Source organism: Diorhabda carinulata, chromosome 7 (assembly GCF_026250575.1).
Source record: "Diorhabda carinulata isolate Delta chromosome 7, icDioCari1.1, whole genome shotgun sequence".
Lineage (NCBI taxonomy): Eukaryota > Metazoa > Arthropoda > Insecta > Coleoptera > Chrysomelidae > Diorhabda > Diorhabda carinulata.
In genome coordinates this window covers 7,681,320-7,705,130 of record NC_079466.1, presented here as the reverse complement: position 1 = coordinate 7,705,130, position 23,811 = coordinate 7,681,320, and the positions used below count along the sequence as shown (strand labels likewise).

The 23,811-nt window shown below is 32.8% G+C and overlaps 1 protein-coding gene across 1 annotated transcript in view; it reads right to left on the bottom strand.

Annotated features, from left to right (window-relative positions):
* Window positions 1–4,003: 4,003 nt before the first annotated feature.
* The window catches only part of LOC130896693 (protein artichoke), a 40,175-nt gene continuing 20,367 nt past the window's right edge, over window positions 4,004–23,811 (bottom strand). Inside the window, exons 5-14 of the mRNA XM_057804955.1 lie at window positions 19,586–19,716; window positions 17,508–17,754; window positions 16,482–16,736; window positions 14,642–15,253; window positions 13,473–13,656; window positions 12,977–13,077; window positions 12,710–12,905; window positions 9,732–9,998; window positions 6,847–7,093; window positions 4,004–4,385 (exon numbers count right to left, since the gene is read on the bottom strand). Coding sequence (XP_057660938.1) covers window positions 4,025–4,385; window positions 6,847–7,093; window positions 9,732–9,998; window positions 12,710–12,905; window positions 12,977–13,077; window positions 13,473–13,656; window positions 14,642–15,253; window positions 16,482–16,736; window positions 17,508–17,754; window positions 19,586–19,716 — 2,601 coding nt within the window. The 3' untranslated portion in view covers window positions 4,004–4,024. The remainder of the gene's footprint in view (window positions 4,386–6,846; window positions 7,094–9,731; window positions 9,999–12,709; window positions 12,906–12,976; window positions 13,078–13,472; window positions 13,657–14,641; window positions 15,254–16,481; window positions 16,737–17,507; window positions 17,755–19,585; window positions 19,717–23,811) is intronic.

Below are 23,811 nucleotides of genomic sequence, written 5' to 3'. Positions count from 1 at the left end.
TTTCGTCTAGCTTGAGATTAATTGCCTCGTATAAGTTTTTGTTTTTGCGTAAAATACTCTAAAATGCGAGTCATCACTTTAGTCCTTAACTTGCTTGAAAAATGTTTGTATTGATTTCCAAGCTAAAGTATTATCAATGGTTTTACTTTACAAGTACTTGAAATAGAGGAAGTAACCCAGTACAAATCTAGGCAAATTGGCACACCATTTTACAATAAACTTTCCTATGTAGATTTTAGAGAACATATAATCATAAATTTCAACTCATCTTGTATAGTTCATTTCTTAGAAAGGACTAATTAAACTATTACATACCAAAACATAAGTCGAGAAATAAATCGTTTACATAAGTAGAGAAATAAATCGAGTAATAAAGTTGCCTTGTCAATTGTTAAGTTAATTCTGTTTAAAGGTTTACATGTTGAATCATGTAATTTAATCAGAGATGTGTTCAGCGTAGGATGGACAAAATAAACTCTTGATTTCATCAGTGCCGTGGAAGAAAGACCAACGACAACTTTTTATAATAGTTTCTAATTAAAGAAATTTTATAAACTGTAATAAGGCGATTTGTGGATAGTATCAAATTTTACTGTGAGGAATGGAGTGAAATCTGATATCATCGTTCATTTTCATGGGTTCTGAAAGTTTGTTCAATTTATTAATTCTTAGTCCTGTTTTTATATACTTTCACTAATAAATCTTCTTGATTTAAGGTCTCTTTCATTTATGATTACTTTTTTCAATAGATAATAATCTTGACGTTTCAACCCAACTTGGGAATTCATCTTTGTTTTAATGAAGGGTGTAATTTGCTCACTTTTGTGAGTTGTAGTCCGATTAGAATGATCAAAGTTTTTCTATTATAATAACACTGAGATTTTCATGAAATATCAATCTATAATTCATTTAGAATTTGTTTTTCCCAAATCTTAGAAATCAACATCCTAACCTAACCTAACCTTAAATTGGACGAGTTTTGATATCAAAAACAAAAGAACTCGAAAATCACGTCAACTAATCAGTTAATCAATTTAAACAAAGTAATTTTGAATTTTCCAATATCATTGTGGGAATGTGGCAAAGAAATACAAAAGTACACTGTTATGTATAGTCCCAGTTATAGTTAAATAACTAAGTGTTCCGCATAGGAAATTAATGAACTGAAAATTGTGGTATCTTAAATTTTCTAAAGACTATTGAATTCATATGAAGAATGGTCACCCACCAAGATCAGAGAATATCGGGCGTCTAAAGATGATTCGGCAATGGAAGAAAGAAAATCCGCGACCTTCTTGAGAGGAAATATGAAGAGTGAAAAGAATCTTTGGAAACGATGACAGTTTCCAGAAGAGAAGACAGTAGTTATTTCGAAAAGAGTAGCCAAGGTACAGAAGAAGTTTCCCAACAGTCTATCAGGATGTCATCCGGGAGTGAAGAAAACTCTTGAGTATGACTTGTACCACGAATAATGGACCACAATGCAAGAGTAAAGGACCCATGAAACAGTATAACGTTGGAAGCCTACTTTAGATCTCGCTAGACTATTTCCGATGACAGAAAGTGGTGGTGAACATAGCTTAGTAGAAATATATTCTGCACAAAGTGGGTGGAAACCTACGCGATTTCGAATCAAGAGGCCATAACTGCCACGGATGTATTGGTGAAAAAATTCATCAGCCGATGTGCCCTTGGAAGTCCATGGCGATCAAGGAAGAAATGTCGAGAGCCATGTATTCCCATAAATCTGTGACCAGCTGGAAATGAAGAAGAAGTCCACCGCATTACATCCACAATCGAGAAAATGAGCAGGGCCATTGGAAGATACCTATCCAAAATACTTTCAAGTCATCAGAAAGATTAAATCGAGTATCTATCCCTATTTACATTGGCTTATCGAACTATGAGTCTACAAGTGAAACAGATGCGAAAATCCTGAAATTTCGCATGAAATCTGGCTCTCGGCATGGAGAAGATCTAGCGGTAAAATATTATGTGATCATGTGTTAGCAACACAATAAAAAATGATACGATCCGGAAGCCACAGAAGCCTGTTTTAGAAAGGAGGATAAAGTATGGTTACAAATCCTGATGAGGAGAAAAGAAATTTGAAATCTAAAGTATCCACCAAAAACAATTCTTCGAAGAAGATTATGACCAAGAGATCCAAGAAGAGTCAGATCCTGCGTTCGAAAAATTAATGAGTGCGTATGGAGGTATAAACGAACCGGTAACAATAACGAAAGAGCAAGTAGCTGCGGCAATAAATAAACTTAAAAATAGAAAAACTCCAAATGAAGATAAGATAACAAATAAGATGATCAAATACGGCGGAGAAGCTCATGAAAGAAGAGTACACAAAACTGTTTAACATCATAATTCAACACGGAAAAATACCAGAAGAATGGAAAAGAAGCGTAACAGTGCCTATATTTAAAAAAGAAGACAAAACTAATCTTGCCAACTATCGCGGGATAACCTTATTAAGCACCTCTTTGAAACTGCTTACAAAGATTCTTGCCGAGGACATAACGACAATAATGCCAATCAGCGAAGAACAACTAGGCTTTCGAAAAAATCGGTCCACGATTGATGCAACAATTCAAAATTCTCTTAAATATAACACTCCTGCATATCTCTGTTTCATGGACTTAACGAAGGACTTCGACAGAGTACAACTGAAGGATGTAATTAAGATATTGGAAAACAAAGAGGTACTCAAAAAATATATAACTTATAAAAGATCTGAACACTAATACAACAACGCAAATACGAACAAACCACACCCTAACACAGCATTTCGGAACAACGTCGGGCACCTGCCAAGGTAACAGCCTTAGCCCTCTACTATTTAATACTGCTATGGACCAACTGGTAGAGACCGTAAAAAACTTGAGACTAGGATACCACATGGGAACCTACAAAATTAACATCTTATGCTATGCCGATGTCGCCGTACTCTTTGCAGAATCAGAAGACGACCTACAAAGAATGTTACACGCCTTTAGCAAACGCGCAGAAAATTTGAATATGGAAATTTCAACAAGCAAGAAAAAATGCATGACCATAGCTAAGGAACCTCTGCGCTGCAAGTTAACAATAGACAACACCACTATAGACCAAATCATGTATTTCGAATACTTACGATGCAAAATAACAAGCACAGGATTCCTTGAAGATGAAGTGAGGTGACAAAGTAGCTACAGTATCGGGACATCTTAAGCAACCAATTTGGAGAAATAAACACCTCAGTATACCATGCAAATCCAGAATCTACAAAACATGTGTGCGACCAATTATGACACGGGGCAGAAACAAGAGCAGAAACGTCGGTAACAAAGAGGATACTAAGAACAACAGAAATGAAAACGCTAAGAACTATAACATGCGAAACAAACGATATTGTCAGATGGGCTAGAAAAAGAAGAAGAGAATGGAACCAGCATGTCAACAGAATGACCACACATAGAATAGCAAAAATCGTACGTAACAACATCCCACACGGAAGAAGACCTGTTGGACGACCACCAAAACGATGGCGGGACAGTTGTTCACTCTCCCAGAAGATTATTCACTGGCGTACAACCTCCCCCGTCAGAATCAAGACCGCATGAGATTTGGCAATCGCCTCCCGGAAGAAGTTTGGGCCCCCGGCAAAACACTGAGACTCAGAGTCGATTTGTGGTACTTCTTCAAGGTAGGTAACCAGAAACTAATTTCAAGATCGATCCACCTGACACGATCTGTGGCAAGTGCTTCAAAGCTTCCGATACCATGTGCTGGAGTACAACCTGAATAAACTGGGTATGATAAGATAGTGAGCAACCAGTTCAATTGGTGAGTCTCATCAGAAACATGTTAAAGGTGATTCTCCAAGATACCGATGGTGAATATATTAATATTGTGAATATATTGTAGCTTTAACCCTTCTGTGTTTTTATAGAGACAATTTCTAAGATGGCCACCGACTTGTGACCAAAAACTGTTTAAATAAATAAGAACATCACAATACAATTTTAATAAGTTATACAATAAACATAACAATATGATAAACGAATATTAAATAAATCGATAGGAACGAGACTTTGTACATAGGTACTGCTCCTGAAAACGTCATTGACAAATCCTTGCATTGTTGTTCATAAAAATTCTTCACAATATTTTTACTATCTTTGGCCAACAAGCATATTTGATATCCTTTTCCATCTTTCACTCTTCTAGCGAACTTTGTATTTGCATCCAATTCAAATAACCTTTTAAAATAGGGTACAGTGGTTTTAAAAATTATACTCTGTGTGTTTGTAATATCCCTCACGAATATTTCGGTGTCAGCTATATCCGACTGCTTCATTACCCGCCATTTTAATTTGAAAATTCCCTTTTTGCTAAAAAGTATAATCAATAGTTATTGATAAATGAAGAAATATTCAAAAAGGTAAGTATTTAACATGCTCTATATTCATTTTCGTTAGTTTCACTTGAATGATGGATTTATGTAACGAAGTTTGGAACTCGATTTTCAAAGTGCTACAAAAGTTCGGATTAATTCAAATTTTTCACACTAATTGAGAATCAGAGTCAATACAATAATTCCATAAATTAATCTTGCTAATTTCATCAAGATAGTATGTAACAAAATTTACATAAGGGGTTAATTTTACCTACTTCAAACTATCAGATAAATTCAAAACTTTGTATTCATGTAAAGGAAAAGTGATAATATAGTAACTTTCAACATAAATTTGTAAATCACTTTTGTCAGAAATACCAGAATAACATGTAACGGAATCTTTTTATTTTATTTTAAGCGATCATATAAATTCAAAATTTTTGCACACACACTAAAGGCCAATAATATTTTAATAATTTTGTCTAACTCTGGAGGAATAAATTTTTAAGTATCGAAAGCAAAACACGGATATATAAAACTTGTGTCAGGCCAGTAATGACATACGCCATAGAAACGAGGGCGGAGATTGCAACTACTAAGCGGATTCTTAGAACGACCGAGATGAAGACATTACGGTCAATCACAAGGAAAACACTAAGAGACAGAATAAGGAACAATGAAATTAAAAGAATGTGTGACATTCCGGATATAGTGAGATGGGCCAGAACTAGAAGAAGAGCATGGAGAGATCATGTCAATACAATGGACGACGATCGACTGGCGAAAATCGCAAAGGAAGAGAGACCCAATACAAGTAGACCGCCTGGAAGACCACCAAAGCGCTGGTATGAAAGCTGGTCCTCGGAGTCACAACTTTAGCTGCCTCTTTGAAAACACAAGACATAGTCTTAAAATAAGAAGAAGAAGAAGAAGAAGTCTAACTGTCCTCGTAAGATTCATCTTGGTAAACAGTGGTGTTAGATTGACATTGATTATTATAGTAAAGCTCGAACGACCATTCGGGCAAGTTATTTTCGCACTAAAATTTTTAACTAAAGAAGTATTAACAATAATACAACTAAAAAAAGTGAATGAAATCTGTTTATGGTGACTTGTGTCCATTATCAATGAAAAATTGCTATTGCTTCACTGGGAACAAAAATCATTAGAAGATGACCCAGCTGCGGGAGGTCCTTTGAAGTCGCTTTGATATTGCAGCATAGCCCGCATTTCCAAAACAAATCTTCTATGGATCCTACAAGAGCATTAAGATTTGAAATAAATTAGTGCAAGGTGGGTGCTTCCATTTATCAGCGCATTGTAAAAGCTCTGTCGAGTAGAATATTGTGAGCGATTTTTAGAGACCAAGACAGTGTAATCCGATCAATTGCATCGGATGATGACACTATGCCAAAAAAAGGGAAGGTTACGAAAATAATCAAAAAAGTGATGGCTACAATATGCTGGAACTGCGGGGTATCCTTTGAATTAACTTACAATCGTTAAGGCGACATATTAGTCTGATTTACTAAGGTAGTTGTGTCAAAAAATTATCAAAAAATGTGTGCGCTTGCTTCATGACGATGCTCCTGTCCACACTGCTTCGTTTTCCAGCACCCACTATATTGCACTGATTTGGCCTTGTCCGACTATTTTTTAATCTCAAAATTGATGGCCGAGTTGAGGGGTGGAAGATTAAACAGCGATGATAAAATTAAACAGTCGGTGTACGAACATTTTCACTCTAAAGATGCATATTTTTATAATGGCTTTAGTCATACGTTTTGCACAGTGTGTGCAACTAAAGAGAGAATATATTGAGAAATAATCACAGTTTTTTTTATTTTATAACATTTCTTTCTATGCTAGGCTAAGAACTTATGGACCACACTACGTATAAAGATTTGACAAAATTATTACTTACATTATTTAATTGAGGTATAACCTAATATCTATGAAATATTTAATTTATTAATCAGATTCAACTCTTGAAATGTCAATAGAAATAAATTTGGGTTTGTTGCTTTTTGCTTTTTTATTTGAAACTGGAATCCTTCTAATTAAAGATTAGATTAATTTGGATGGTTACAATTGAATTTTCTTAGGTTAAATTGGATTTTGATTACACTAAGGTTATTTGAGTCAGTTTTTATATTAATACACTTATCCATACTCTTGAACTATATATGTTGTTTCTCAAAACAGGCGTTTTTTGAAGTTATTTTTTGTTGTTTACACTTTAACAGATTCATCATAGATAGAATGGTGTTCATAGAAAACTTGATCGGCAAGTGAATATGTATCAGGGTATAATTTGCTGTCACTTTTATAAGAGGTGATTCGATTGGTGAGTGAACTATTAGTTCGACCAATGTATTGTTTGTCACAATTTAAACAAGGAATTGATGAATGACGCTTTGAAAAATCGGGATAATTATCTATAATCATATACTTACTGAGATAATTCTCTAAATCTTAAATCCGGTAAAACGTCATATTCCCCTGGATACTTTTTCATTAGCTCTGTTGTATTTACATTTATTGGACAATTCAATCTCTCTTCGGGAAGATTATATAACGTATGATTTTTCAAAAATCCTGGAGTTTCGCATAACACTGTTTTATAAATGTCACTTATGTTTATTTTGTTTGCAAAATATCTGGATAGAGGTCGTAAGAAGCAATCGCAGTGTAATTTGTTACCTACAAAAATATGACTGTACTATACGATTTAATACATATATAGATATAAATAAATTTCTACGGAACCAAACAATTTTTCTGAAACTTATGTCTCTTTTTCCCGATTGCATAATTACTTTTTCAATGACTTTTATTTGTTGTATATTCCTTGCCTAAAACACCAGTCATGTTTGTTATTTCACTGGTAAATATTTATGTCTCAACAGAATGAGAAGTCGAGGAAGGACAACATGAGTTCTAAAATACTCCAGAGAAAGTTTATGAAGGGAACCCTGGAACACTTATTATACTCGGAAATTTCATAACTTCGATTGAGAAAGGTCGTGACTAGCAAGAATCCAGCAATCCAAGAATCCACAAATGAAAATATTATACAACCTGGCAGCAGGAAATGATATGTATGTTTTAATCACAAGACACAAAAAAAGCAAAATTACATGGATGATACGTGAAATAAAACCAAGACATGAAAGAAATATCTTAAAATACATCAAATCTTACAAAGGTGCAAATATGGGTACAGATCACTTCTTGATCGTGGCAAAGCTAAATCTGGAATGGCGTACTAAAGCCAAAAAAATGAGAATATTAGTAATTGAAGAGATAATTAATTAAGAAATTTACGGATGGAAAGAAAAAAAATGAAGCTATGTGAAGTATTGAAAATGCAACAGAAAAAACGGCGGATGAAGAAGATACCAATATACGTAGCAGTAGCAGAGATGTGTAATTAATCCAAGGAAGAAAATGCTGTAAAACACGATATAAATAATTCATGGAACATAAAAAAGTGAAATATAATGTTACAAGCTCGTTTATTGACGTAGGCTGTGAAACCAGTCCTGTTCGATTGTTAATAGATTTTAACATTTGTGGACGCGCCGAGTACAGATTTCCAAAGAGGAAAGCGTCGGCAATTTATGTTGTTATGTATTGAATATATTTTAAAAAGGCCCTTTTGATTATTTACATTCCAGAACCGAGTTATCGAGAAATTCTTTCCCGAACAATTAAACAGTATATTTAAATAAATTAGTATGTTAAGAATCATATAACTATTTAGAAATAAGTCATAGTGCATAATTTAGTGGAAAGTGATTACTTTAGTGCATTTAGTGTTAATGTATAAATGAATTAATTGAGTAAGGAACATTGTGTTTAAATATATTCCACCGATAAAAACTGCTTAAATAAATTAACATGGGTTAGTCAAAAAATTGAGACTATTCCCAGTGAATTTACTTTAAAATTAGCTAATTGTGGAAAAAAAATTCCAAATATTTAGAAAACAGGAATAATTATCTCGTTCCATAAGAGAAGGGATTTGCTTAAATAAACGAACTACAGAGAAATAAATCTTTCAATCTTTCAAATGCAACAGGCTTTTGATAGTAAAAATATAAATAGTTAAAAAACATGACAATAGAGAAATCTACTGAGAAAACAGGAATATAAATTTGATAATAGCGTTAAAATGAATATACAATGTCGATAACCCTTTTTAATATAGCATTAGAGGGAGTCATAAAAGCTGCTAGTAAGAAAGGAATAGGAAAGAAATAACCGAGAAGGCATAAACTCCAGCCTATAAGGGCAAACAAAAGAGCTGAAATTGTGATAAAAGCTGAGAATTTGGGGCTATAGGCGAATAAACAAAAAAATATAGCAATATATGCGGTACCCATAGACAAAGTGCATGAGACCATGTGATGAGAGAAAACGAATAAGTTTTAATTTTTTATGGATCTTTGTAAGAGGGGATTATGACAGTGAAATTCGTAAAAGAATGTAGACTAAATAGACTGAAAAAAACAGTATGAAAACCAGTTGTAGACAGGACCAGGGAAGACCAAAAGCAAGATGGAAACACCAGATTGATACGAATTTGAAAAAAATGAATATAGGACAAGCAAAGAAGGGAGTCAAGGACAAAAAGTTGTCAAGAACAATAAAAGAGAAAACTAAATCGCATGGTAAGATTTTTATGAACGTAAAAAGGTTACAGTGGACTGATCTGGTCTTTGCTTACTAGTAGTTAGTGGAATAGACGAATTGAATAATATTATTAATAAATTGAGTTAATGATATTTTAAATGAGTATTTTATTAAATGAAAAATAAATTAAAAGATAATATTTCTACTTAATAAATGATTTAGATAGCTTAAGCTTGAATAAAGGATAGAACTTTCTAAGGACACCAAATAATGTTAAATATTTGAAAGTAATTTTTGATTATAAACATTTTCTCCCTAAAATAATTCACCTTGTCGTCAAAAATATAGTTTTCAATATACATGATGGTTTTATTCTTATTTTTGAACGACGCCAAAAAAATTTTTATTGCAATACTAATATAATACCAAATAATTTTTGGCATAGATTTAAAAAATAGTGTAGCTACTCTCAAAAAAACAATGTTTTATTAGTAAAAGCGTATAGATTCAATAAAATATATTTTTCATAATGAAATACTAATTGTTTCTAATTTAATTATGGAAGATAAAGAGTAGCATGCAGAATCCAATGTTTCTTGATAATAAGGAAAAAGATGGATTAATACACAGGTAAGGAAGAACCTCCTTCGATACTATTAGGCATCAATTCTATCGTTTATAAAAGTTAAAGCTGATAACTTACCTTCAAAATACACATCAACGTTGTTTTCTATCAATTTCACTAAATCAGGGACAAACCTAACCAATTTATTTTTTCTTAGATCTATTAGCGATAACTGATCAGCGTGTTTCAGGTATTTCCATGGAAAGTCAGTTAACATATTATTAGCTAGATAAAGATGTGTTATATTTGATGGAAGTCTAAAAAACTCTTCATCGCTTACTAAATCGTGAAGTTTATTATTAGATAAATCCAATATTGTCAAACGTGTCAGATTACCAATAACACCTGCAAAAAATATCAATACAACATTAATTGAGTGAAATATCAAAATAGTTTTATAATGGTGGATTCGTTACACCAACAAGAATACAATTGATGTATGCTCTTCATACAATGAGAAAAATCATACTTGTGAGAGAAATTAACTGATCAACGGTTCTACGTGTTCTTAGAAATTATTATCAGGTCATTAGAGAGATCTGAGGAAAGTAACCTCTTATCCATTATACCGCATTGCTATGGACATCAAAAGATATTAGAGTATAATTAGATTTATTCGGTTTGATTAGGCAAATACATGTAGAGTACGTGCAAAATGAAATGATCCTCCAATACAAAAGAATTTGATAATTTTTCGTTACATACATAATATATGTAAGAAAAGGATATCTGGGAATTCGGAAGTCCACATGGAAGTTAAAAGATACTTTGAAGCCACAGGTGTCGTTAATAACAAAAAACACGAAGTTCAATGTCTATGAGAGTTGAAGTAGTGGTATCGAATTATTTACAAATAAACAATCAACAGTCTATCAGACAATTGTATTTGGTATCTTTTATAGATCAGCACCTTATGTTCATAAAATAACAAAATCTCATAAATAGCACTCTCATAGAATGAATTTAGTCTGTCAATCAGTCTGAGATGATCCTGTCTCTGACTTCAGTTTCTTGAAAAATTTATTGTTGTATTTAATAACAACCAACACGATAATACAATACGGTTTTCTCTCGATAAGTGCTAATATGTAATCTTATAAACATAACTGACGTAATTAAATGGGTACGTTAACATTTAAAAAAATCAAATTATTGGAATATTATTACTTGTTTTAGATCTCAATAGACCTACTTATTTAAATTTGTGTGAAAACGTTATTGACCAGTTTGGTAACATGTTAATACTCGTTTAGAAGAACTAACTTCTCAACAGGGAGGACACCTCTTCATTAATAGCCCCCTCCGCCTGTACATCTTTTACAGAGAATTTATATGGTCCTGATTAGTGCCCTCCTTCCCAACAAAAATTCACATAGATTTTTTCCCCTTCCTGAAAAAAATTCTGGTCGAGTTCTCATTAAAATCTCTTGTATATACCGCAATATCCGATGCACAGAATATCGTACTCAATAGCAGTCCGAAAATGGCACAAAATTATTTCCTTATTTCTAAGTCGAGAAGCAATTATTATGATTTGTCCTGTATCAAATTAAGTTTATCATATAATCATAAAAAGATAGTTATTTGAACGAAAGAGTTTTGTTAGCGTATTTTTCCAAATTTCAATTATTGTAATAATAGTAATAGTAATAAAGAAAATATATCTAAATTATAACTTACTACTATTTCATATATCAAATACCTAAACCAATGAGCGAAGCTGGGAAAAATAAACAAATAGTTATTTATATAACTAACGCAGTTTTCGATATATTTTCATTGACAACATTATTATTTAGTGGCTTCAACAATTTAGTTCGTAATTTATCGCTTTTTTTGCAAGAGATTGCTGCATATATTCTTCGACGATATTTGTAGACTTCCAAATCTCTCCTCCAGAATTTGCAAGTTAACTTACCGAGGTTCTTCTGAAACTATGTAATATAATTTATAGTCAGTTTAAAAAGTTCTATGATTTCTGACAGAGTTTGGCATCACAACCTTTTGAATAAATTAAGATCGTACGGTTTGTCATCCTCACTCATCGACTGGCTTAGTAGCTTCCTCAAAGACCGATGCATCCGTGTCGCTATCGATGAATACACTTCAGAAAGGTTTGAGGTCAACGCTGGTATTTCCCAGGGATGCATCTTGTCACCTATTTTCTTTCTCCTCTACATAAACGATCTACTCGATAAAACTGTAACCCCAATCTTCAGCTTAACCAACGATAGTACACTGGTTACGTCGTTCAAATTAACTTGCCCAATAAACTCGGCTAACACCCAAAATCGTTGGCAGCAACAGGTGACCACCATCAATACCGATTTTGAAAATATTCTGGAGTGGGGTAAAAGCAGTTTGATTGAGTTCAATGCAGCAATGCTGCTATTTTTACAAAGGAAGCTGGCACTGCAGCTTTCTTTGTCTGTCTTTTTTTCTTTTATGTCTGGACATAAAATAGGTAGCTTCACAAAAGCTTGGAGCCATCTTCCAGACCAAAAAACTATATATTCCGCCTAATCCTCTACAAGGTCCAGATTTGTATATCTTTGGAATATTTCTCGCATTTGGAGCTCGCTTCCATATTGTGAAGATACTCGATTCAAAAAAGAAGAGAGCAGTTCGACTTATAGGCTATCCAGAGTTGACCAGAAAATTGTACAATTCAGAGCATAGAAGAAAGCCTACCTGGCTCTGTTTTACCTATACTGGCACTGTAAATTCTCTCCCAAGCTGTCCAATATAATCCCAACTAGAGCAGCTTTTGTGAGACCTACTCGACAGGCAGACTTGGCTCATGAACACCAGTTTCGCCTGTAGATGCACAGAACCTCAATTTATCGGAACTCATTTCTTTGGAAAAGTGCAAACCTGTGGAATAAGCTATCAAGGCACGTCTTATATTATACCAAAAATAATTGTCCTTTTAATCATTTTATCAAGAATATGTGAGGAAATACATATTATAATTTAAGAATTACGTTTTATCGTCACAAAGTATAGCCAAAAATTTCACGAAATTAATAATAATTACAATAATAAATTGTACTCACCTGCTCGTATGTCGGCAATAGCATTATTTGATAAATTGAGTTTCTCCAATTTAGCTGTTCCAATTGTAATGTCGACTGTCAAAACAGGCATCAAATTGTGAGATAGATCAATTTCTCGAAGCTTGTATGGAATATAAGGATTGCTAGGAAAAAATTTCTTTGATAGGAAACTAACTTTATTGTAAGATAAGTCAACCTGAAAACATATCATCTGGTAGCTTGAAAAATTTAAAATGTGATATTATGGTTAAAAAGATCATCACAAACCTTTTCTAATGACAGGCAATCATCGAGAACTCCGTGAGTTTTATTATCCATTTTCGATATTCGATTATGAGATAAATCCAACTTCTGCAGTGCCACCAAACCTTCAAAGATAACTTTTTACGAAAATGTTCATTTATTTCACAAGGCAACTAAATTTGGAAAAAACCTTAATTTTGAGCCAAATGTTTACATTCTCTATTCACAAAATTCCCACTTAATCAATACGAATATCTGATATCTTTCTTACAAAAAGTATGCATAGTCGATCAACTTACTTTTGTCTTGATCAATTAATCAAATGTTCAGGATCTACCAATTAGAATAATGATGACTGCATGAATGTAGTTTTAAACAGAAGAAGAAGCACTTGACCAAAAATGTTTTGAAATTTATTGGAATAGCGGGTGAAATATCTGATAAAAGCTAAGTTTCATAAATTGCTTAACCATATCGCTTATTAATCTTATGAATCGAGTACTTGAAAAAAAAATCTTACCTTGAAATGCGCCGTTTGGTATGTGTGTTATATTATTGTTGTTTAAATTCAGAACCAATAATTGTAACAAGCCTTCAAACGCCCGTGAACTTATATTATAAATATAATTATTTGAGAGATCCATTTCGAAAACAACAGGAAGTTTGCCAAAAGCATTTCTTGTAAGTTTTGTTATGTTATTACCCTAAAAATCATGAGAATATAGTAATATTGTGATTAATTCGTAAAATTCACAATCGCTTTGCGCAGTCAAGGCAGCTTGAAATGGTACAAGACATCTTGCAAGTTCAAATTGCATAATGGCAAATTCTATGAATGAATTGAACAAATACCTTACCTACAATTTGATATGATTCAACATTTCGTGATCAGTTTAAAAATGATAATAACAAAACTAAATAAGTAACGAAGTGAAAAAGTGGTCACTGGATCACTGTCAATAATTATGTCTGCTGCTGTTTTGCTTTGGGAGTCTGATGGAGAAGTTAGTTGTGAAGCATAAAGTAAATTGATTTCTCCCTAGAATTGCAGCATACACTCAATAAAAATGGCACCAAACCGATGATATTGCAAGTGCGAAATCTTAAATGAAGCAATCAGTTGAACTTCATCTGTACACGCTTTTTATCAAGAATTATTGCGCTTTGCATTGCATTGCACGTGGTATTGAATGATGTCAAGAGGCCTTAACGAGCCTAAATCGAAGTTTTTCAGGTTATTATTCTCAGTCAAATATTTTAATATTCATGTACAATGCGTTCAGGTAAATGGTTTACCTCAGTCTCTGAAGATGATAATTTGGTTATAAAACGCACTTCAGTCAGTATAGCTGTGAGTATTAGTGTAGTAGTAGCCTAAACAGTGCGTTCAGCATTGTCACTATTTTCAATATGTGTTAACACGGTACAGCAGTGATAGTACTTAATAAACTACAACTTTTCGTTGCCGGTGACCGAAAAAAGCTATGTTTATGAAGTAATTGTAGAAAAATACCATTTTTTATGCTCAATCATAATAATAAATACTCACTCACATTTCTATTCAAAATTGTTTTCTCAGTCTATAAAGCAGTTTTCTATTCATTATAAATTAGTTATTTATTCAAAAATTCACTGTATGATCTCACTATTCATAACAATTCTACTGCAATATAAAATTTTATTACATACCTCTAAATAAACGTATTGTAAAGACGTCAATTCACTTAGTGCATTCCGTGGAGGATTTTGAATACCATTATAGTTCAAATTTAATCGCTGTAATGTAAGTAAATTGGTGAAACTACCTTCACTCAAATTATCACCAATCATGTTGTAACTTAGATCCAGACTCAGTAGAGAATTCATGCTAGGCCAAGTTTCGGTAGGCCATTTTTCAATTTGGTTGTATGACAAATCCAAATAAGAAACAGATATTGGCAATTGGAATAAATTTCTCAAATTATTACCTCTAAGATTCAAAGTTCTCGTACTAGATAATCTTGTTAGTGATCCCTTGGATACGGTATTTAAATTATTATAACTTAGATCCAAATCTAACAATGTTGGCAATGAACCAAACATACTAGGTTTGATCGCTGATAAGTTATTATAACTCATATTCAAGTTTCTCAAGGAAAAAAGCGTTTGAAAAACAGAGTTGAATACATCCGACAGATTGTTATGCGAAATATCTATTGTATGTAACTCGTATAGTTTCGGAAAAGTCTTCTTGGGGATCACAGAAATCATATTATGTGACACATTTAGAACTTTTATGCCTGTCATATTGTGTAATGGAATCTAAAATTAAAAAAAAAACCATTGAACTTGATATTTCTCTTTTACAAGTACCAAAGTTTATTACATATTCACAAACTACATACTGTACGTAATACAAAAGCGAAGATATTGATGTTTAATTAATGTTAAATTAATCATCATGCAAATCTATTCATGGTTAAACTCATCGATCGATTAAACACCGTCTACTAACTCATTTGATTTCACTTCAAACTTTTCCATCACGATTTTAAGGAAATTTTTCAATATTTCTTAGTATTACCACGAATTTGAGACGTCCTTATCATTGAGCATTATCGAGGAGTATAGGGCTGTTCTCAAACTCCTTGTACCAGTCATTTTTTAAGCCAAGCCTTTGTCTCAACGCTATTTTTTCAGTTAAAAACGAGGATTACGTGATTACTGTTTAAACTTCTAACAAACAAATTATACTTCGAGGAAAAATTTGAAAATATGTGTGATGTGACTCATATTCGTCTGAGTGGGGAGATTCTTGTGAAAGTAGAAGTCGTCTCAATAAACAGTAATGCTTCAAGTACCCTCACCAAAAATCTAGTAGGAACAGCTTTAAGATTCGTGGCCACTGAAAATCATTTTCCACACTTAATACCTAATAGTTATTATAAAATGGATACATAATATACACGTGAAAGTAATATTAGAGTCTATTTCTAACTTTCACATTATTATTTTTCCAAAATTTCATTCTGTGGTCATGATCGTGTTCTAAAGATTTTTGCACTAGCGTTCCTTTGTAAGGAAACCTGATGAGATTCTTCTTATTATTGGAATAAAGGTGCCTAACAGATATCAAAATACTAATTACATTCTTTAAGCGTTTTCAAACTCAATATAAATGATTCTCTGTAGTTCAAAATATTTTAAACCAGATAATTCACTTTTTCATCGTACATTTTTGTCTCGCTAAACATATGTTAATGGTGAAACTCGGTAAAGTTATTGGGAAAAGTCGAAAGTGCAGGTTTGTTGTGCAAAGTGAAGCGTGCAAAGTCGTTGGCAGAATAAGTATTCTAGTAAAAACTAATTTAACGAATACTTTATTGTTTGTTTCCTGAAAAATGGGAACTAAATCTTTAGTCAGATGTTATACATTCACACATCGTAAAAAAGTTATATTAGTCTTCCATTGTCGGGTATCGAAGTGAAAGTAATTTTTCTGAGTAGTACAAAATAGAAAAATATGAAATAATTCAATCGTTATATTCACCTGTGAAAAATTACTGAGAAGGTTATATGATAATTGAAGCTCTGTAGCGTATGTTGTTTCATCGAAAGCTTGTTTTGGAAGTTCAGATATTTGATTGAAAGATAAATCCAATACTGTCATATTAGCACAATTCTGGAATGCTCCGTTCTCAATGCTAGTAATCTGGTTGTTGGATAGATTTATGTGACTTAAGAATAAATCCTTAAATGCTAGTTTTTGAATTTCCTTTAATTGGTTATTGGAAACATCTAGTATCTGAAACATAGAAATCACATCTAGAGTATATTATTGAGGAGTTTAAGCATACTGATCTTTATGAACTACAAAAATAATATGAGAACCAACAGATATATTCAATGATATAAATGATGGTTTTATTAAAATTTGTCTTGCGTGAAGGTAACAGCGTCATAGTTCTGGAAAATGCGCTATATAACTCTCGCAAACTTGAGACAGTAAGTCCAGTAAACCAGAAATCCAAACTGAATACAATTGAAAATCATCGAGCTTGATAAAGTAATGGTAAATTGTCAGTTTTTGAATATTAGAACATAAGTCAAAATTCAAACCATACGTTGTTGATGGAATAGGAAGTTCTCAAAATAAAAGTACCTAACCATTCTGAACTCAACTCATCTGAAATAATATGAGTTGATGCGAAGAATTTTGTAGTGGAACATAGCAGGATATTGAAAAATATTTTGATTGTGTTATAATTTACTTTAAACTTCTCAAGTGGAATAAAATTTTTGAAATACAAGTAGAAAAATGCATTATTGCAATAGGAGACAATTATGATTTACTGGACTGGACTGTGCTCAATTGGTTGCTTTGTCGCATTGCTATAGAAAATTCGAATAATGCAATTGTTAAAATATGCGATATTTAATGGTCTCCGCTTGTATTATTTTGCAATTCCAAAATTAATATAAGTAGTTAAATATCTAATCAAAATATTTATTTCTGGTGGTAGCATTGTACTAGTACTGATTAAATATTCCTAATGACAAAAAAGCAATCTCTTACCTCAATGAAATTTAGTTCAAAGAACATCTGATAATCGATTTTCTTAATTTTATTTCTAGCAAGATCAATGGTACCTATTCTTTTCAAAGCTCCAAACGTTCCTCTTCCCACATCAACTATTTCATTATCGGCCAGGTATAATCTTCTTAAAAATCGCATACCTCGAAAAGAATTCTGGTCCAGTTTCTTAATTTTATTTGAGTTCATATTGAGTACTTTCAAAACCGTATTGCGTGCAAAAGCGCCTCTAAAATCACAAACAAAATATTTTTAAATAAAAATCAAGCACCACATTTGTATCATATACAAACAAAAACGGCCAATGATAATATAATTGAGTATATTCTACAAATTATGAAAAGGATCAACAATTAGGAGGGCAAGGTTTTGCGAGATACGCTGAAATTAACGGTCAAATGCGGTCCTGTTACATGCTCGACTTTGACGTTTTCAGCTCTGATCACGTGCACTATGCGTGAATGTGTTTTGATTTACTATTTTTCTTCGATAAATAGAGTATAGCTGTCTAGCTTATGATTGATAATGAATTATTAGTACAATATACGCCGCCAAATATCCCAGAAGCTAAAAATACTACTTTGAATCTTTTATCGAGAAAGTCTCAAGAGAGTTATCGAATCTCTTTCCAAAAACGTGTCAACTCCATGTATACCCTAGTGACATTTCTGTAAAAAACTAAAAAAGATCGTACAGAATCCATACGGACTTTTGGGTTTAACTCACTATACCATGAAAGATAATTTCAATATTTCGTTTTCCGTTGCAAGTTGGTACGTGCGAAAAGTTTGAAATATATAAAAAAATATTTTGTTTGACTAATTGACGCAGTTTTCAGTTTAATAATTGAGTTTGTGGCTAAAAAGGAAATTACAACAGAATTTGCAATCTGCAATCTGTCGCGAACTTTAAATTACCAAACACCCCCATTACATTTTACTAATTGTTCCAACAATATTTTTATAAACTTTGTAACCATTTCAAATGAAAAGAATTGTATGGAGAATATGTAAGTATATTGCGTTGTGGAAATTGTGGGATAAATATTGTACATAGCTCGCTGGAAAGTTGTTAATACACTCGCGTGAATTTCGCCCTCGGTCTGCAGCTTCGTGCGTAAACCTTCCCACTCATGTGTAAGATGTCTCTTTCCGAGTTCTTCAAGTAATACAGACCTCTCGTTACTGAGTTATAGGCTTTTAAATTTGCGAAATCAGAACTGTGTTTCCATGTAGTGTGTTTGACAGAATGAATAATACTACACTACTATAATTCTAATTCTGAAGAGTTATCTTAAGTTGTGATGATTTATTGAAATATTCACAGGAGGTATTAACACACTAACAAACATACTGTCGAACATCGTGTTAGTTACATAAGCAAAAAATCAAAATGTAGAAAAATATACGTTGGGTCGTATGAGAAAAATTTTTATGTCACAGCATTATTTTCACGTCACCTACTTACACCCGAATTTTTTGCATCAAGTCCCGGAACATCCTGTATACTATTCTTGTGATCAGGTTCTTTTAAATGTTTACCGAACGAGAAAGAAAAAACTTATATCTTAGTAGCACACTCAAGTAATGCTACTCACAACAAAACTACAGTCTGAAAGAATGTGAGGTTCTCTAAAGTAGATTCGACTAAAAATAGTTAAAAATTGACCGACCAAAGACTGCGACTAATCATAAACAATACTTGGAAATTATGCAAAGTTTTATAGAAGATCTTGGTTCATCCATACATTATACTTCTTAAGGAAGTAAGATAAGTAAGAGAGTTATCAGATTGAGTCATGTTTCCTAACGCAATTAATCTCCACATTGCCATTGTAGATACTGGAGTAGTCCTAATTCTAGAAAAAACTTAATATTTATTTATATATATTTATATTTATAATATAATAAAAGAAAGCTATGAATTTGTTTCAATAACCAAGGCATAAATAAAGTTGGAGAGATTTTTGACTTTAATTTTTCTTATAAACTTGATAAAAATCAAATTATGAATGAAGTTTTGAGACAAGAAGTATAGTTAGTATATATAGTTCCACTCACCTCGTAATTTCTGTTAACCTATTGTTTGATACATTTAACCAAGACATTTTTGTTAAATCTGCCAAATGTGAAGCGTCGATTTTAGGTATTTCGTTAAAACTTAAATCCAGAACTTCAACATCTCTCAAACCCTTAAAAACGAAATTAGCGTTGGAAAATTATATTATCACTATTAAATAACGAGAAAGCTACCTTGAAAGGAACTAACAGAATTTTTTACAATATTGAAGTGTTAATATGACACAGTTTTGGTGATAGTATTTATATTTATATATTTCCCCCTCTCCCATTGTTTTTCTTGAAATTAATATTTCTTCTCAACCCTTCTTCTTTTTCTCCTTTTCACTACCTATAACTTCTTAGTAAATAATTCAACCTTCTACAGTCTAATCAAGTTTTGGTTTATAATTATTGTCCGTGTCACATTTTTCCTACTGATCACGCTGTAGGTCAGGTATGGGCAACCTTTGACATGCTGAGGGCCAAACTTTAGCGTGCAAAACGTTCGCGGGCCGCGTTTAAAAGTACTTAGTGCATTTTAAAGTAGTGATAATATTTTTTTGCTATAGATATTAGACATGAAATAATACGACAATGTTATTATTGTATTATGTATTTATTATTGACATGTATGTGTATATTGACAATGTGATTATTGTATTTATTAAAATAACAAAATGAAATTTTAAAAAATGGTACAACATTATAATTAAATAGTTACATTTGCAATTGTTACAAACTACAAAAGTTAAATACACTGAAATCAATGAGACACTTGAGCTTGAATTTGGGAAACTAATCCATCGATATTTGGATGAATTCCACTGATACAAAGACGTAAAGAATTTTCCAAATTATCGTCAGTCAGTCTTGTACGATGTGTTGATTTATTAACTTTCATCAATGAAAAGAACTGTTCGCATTTATAAGTACTGCCAAACGCAGAAATCAATCTTCTTGCGAATTTTCTAAGCTGCGGAAAATTGTCTTCTTTTAGGTATTTTTTGTAGAAATCGCTCAACTCTACGTCTTCAAATTTGGATTTTAGAAGTGAGTTTTCTTGAATCTCGATTAACTCCATTTAGTAAGTGGATTGGAGCATTTTGTACATTACATTTTGTAGGAGTAGCAAATAAATTGAAAAATTCTCCCATGTTTTTGAAGTCGCTGAATCTGTTCGAAAATTGTTCCGACAGTAACTTGAGTTCTTCGGCATATTGAGCATAAGCAATATTTTCATACGTAGAGAGCGTGTTGAAATGGTAACTGTTACCAGACTGCATCTGTGACTCCCACAAGCGTAGTTTGATCTGAAACGATTTCAAATGGCTGTACAAATCATTTACTAACTGTCCTTGTTTTTGAAGTTTCAAATTTAAATCATTCAAATAGCCTGTAAGATCGACCAGAAATGCTAAATCACATATCCATTTTGGGTCACTCAATTCAGATAGTGGCTTATCTTTTATTTTCATAAAGTCTGCTATTTCATTGATGGTTTTGACTACCACATTCATAACATTGTGGAGTCGAATGGACTTAGAACACAAGTTCTGTTGGTGGATAATGCAATGAAGGACTATCAAATCATCTTTTTGCACATTTAATTCTGTTGCTTTTTCATTCAAAATTCCGATGAAACCTTTTCGTAAGCCGACCAAAGAAGGTGCACCATCAGTGCATACTCCAATTAACTTTGACCATGGCAGGCCAAAACTTGTGAATACCTTTTGAACTTCATTAAAAATATCCTCTCCTGTAGTGGTTGCTTTTAACGGCTGTAAAGCTAGCAATTACTCAGTAACAGTGAACTCCTTATCAATACCTCGAATAAATATAGCCAGTTGAACTGTGTCAGATAAATCGGTGCTCTCGTCTAATGCTATGGAAAATTATTCAAAACCAGCCATACGGTCAGTCAATGTTGTTTTTATATCATCAGCCATCATTTCTATACGTCGAACAACAGTTCGTCTTGACAAACTAATTCATTTTTCTTTTCAGGACACAAAACACCCCAAACTTCTAATATACACTCCTTGATAAATTCTCCTTCGGCAAATGGTTTTAATGTCTTTGCCAATTTTGAGCTAACTATAAAACTAGCATTCACAACATTATCAAGTTGTGTTCTTTGTTTATGAAACATTTGTTGCTGTTTTTCAATATTTGCTCTAAGCTTCTGGATTTTGTCTGTTCTTAATTGTCCTGTCAGTGAGAGCTGTGTAGCATGCTTAGTTGAGTAATGCCTCTTTATATTGAATTCTTTCATTACTGAAATGGATTCATTACAAAGCAAACAAATAGGCTTACCATTGTGCAAGATAAAAAAGAATTCTTCATTCCATTTTTCTTGAAACTGGCGACCCTCTGTATCTACTTTTCGTTTCTTTCCACCAGACATCATTTTTTTTACTTTTCGTTCAATAAACTTAATAACAAACTATAGTTAGTAACCACTCAAGATGCACACAAATTCACAAAGCAAGTTGACGGCTCTAGCCGTTCGCTAGGATATCGCTTGTCTGAGTTATCACCTCGGTAGCTCAAATAGAACTGAACTAACTTTCGGGCCATCCACCCGCTTATATAGACAAAATGAAGGAATAATCTGGAATAAACTAGTTTAGAATAATCGAGAAGCAATAAATAAAATATTTTTATGTGTAGCCCGTGAGGCGGCAAACTTCAAAGAATTTGATCGAGCAAGTCGAGTGGCGGTGATTATCAAAGAGTGAGGCGGCAAACATCGAAGGTTTTGATGTTTGCCGCCTCACCGTCACTCCCGTGAGTAAACTAAGGAAACACAAGGAAACTTGTGTAGGCTATGGGATTCATTAGTCTATTGATGACTCCACATTTTTATAGTCTATTCATATCATATCCGGTGTCGGATAAGATAAAAAGCACAAACAAGTGTTTTCTTTTAAAGATATGTACTAGTATAAGTATATGTACTAGTACTAAGTATAAGTACTTAGTTTAGTGTAATATTTTTTTAATTGGGTTTTTCCAAAATGTCTCGCGGGCCGGATCATATCTTACACGGGGCCGGATCCGGCCCGCGGGCCGGTGGTTGCCCATATGTGCTGTAGGTGATCATCTTTCTTTAGAGTTTATTTGAACAAGCAAGAACATACACTTTTTATTACAAAGGTCTATATACGAAATTGTAAAGCAAGAAAAAGTGAATTAATATCTTTTTATCTGTATTTTCACTAGATTTTAGTCTGACCACCCCGAATACCTCGAATATAATATATAACAAAATGCAAATGAACAAACCATAAAGTATTAACCTATAATCCTATACCTCTCACAATTTTTTGATAAAAGTAGACATTTCTAGACATTGAGTCCTAAATCATAAGGTTACTAACAGTTCATCGAGAGTAGGTATCTTCTGGTGTAAATAGAATTTTCATGTTTTAGGTGCATCCATTAACTTCTCACTTCATAAATTATAGTTTGCTGGTTAACATCTATTTGAGCATATTTAAGAGCTTAAAAACTATATTCCAAACAATATTTTTCAATAATATTGTTTGGAATATAGATCATTAAAAAAAATTAATATTAAAGTTTTCACTAGAGAATGTGCCACCTTTATCAAATTCATTCAATTGATCAATATCTTTTCTTATCAACTATTATTATGGAGCTGAAGTGACCGTAACACGACTCGTGCACCGCATGGGGCTTCCGTATCCATCTCGATTTGGCAACTCTGCACTCGATTCGGCAACTTTGTCTTCAACTTAGCAGCCCTTCACTAGACGTGCCAACATTATACTGTAGCCCTAAATGTCACGAAATTACAGCGTTGCTCTTGACTGTGCGCCATCTGTGACATATAAAAGAGAAGGGCTTATCGGGCTTTTGAATGTTAACAACTCATTTCAGGATTTCGTAGCTGTGCTATAATTATTCATAATGAACATCCATTAGTGAAACATGTTGAATATGAATAAGTTATGCAGGTAATTTTAAAAATTATTAATATCATTTGTTGAAGTCCTAAATTACACAGGCAGTTGAAGTTATCGTTGAAAAACTGGGTAGTGACAAAATGATAATATTTCTTATCACTACTGTAAATGTTTTTTTTTATCTTCAATTATAGAATAGTTATTTTCCTAACAAGTGCGGAAAGTGATACTTTCCCGCACGCGACTGCAGTTGTCCCGAACGACGCGGAGCGGAGTTCGGGCAAGCGGTCAAGTGCG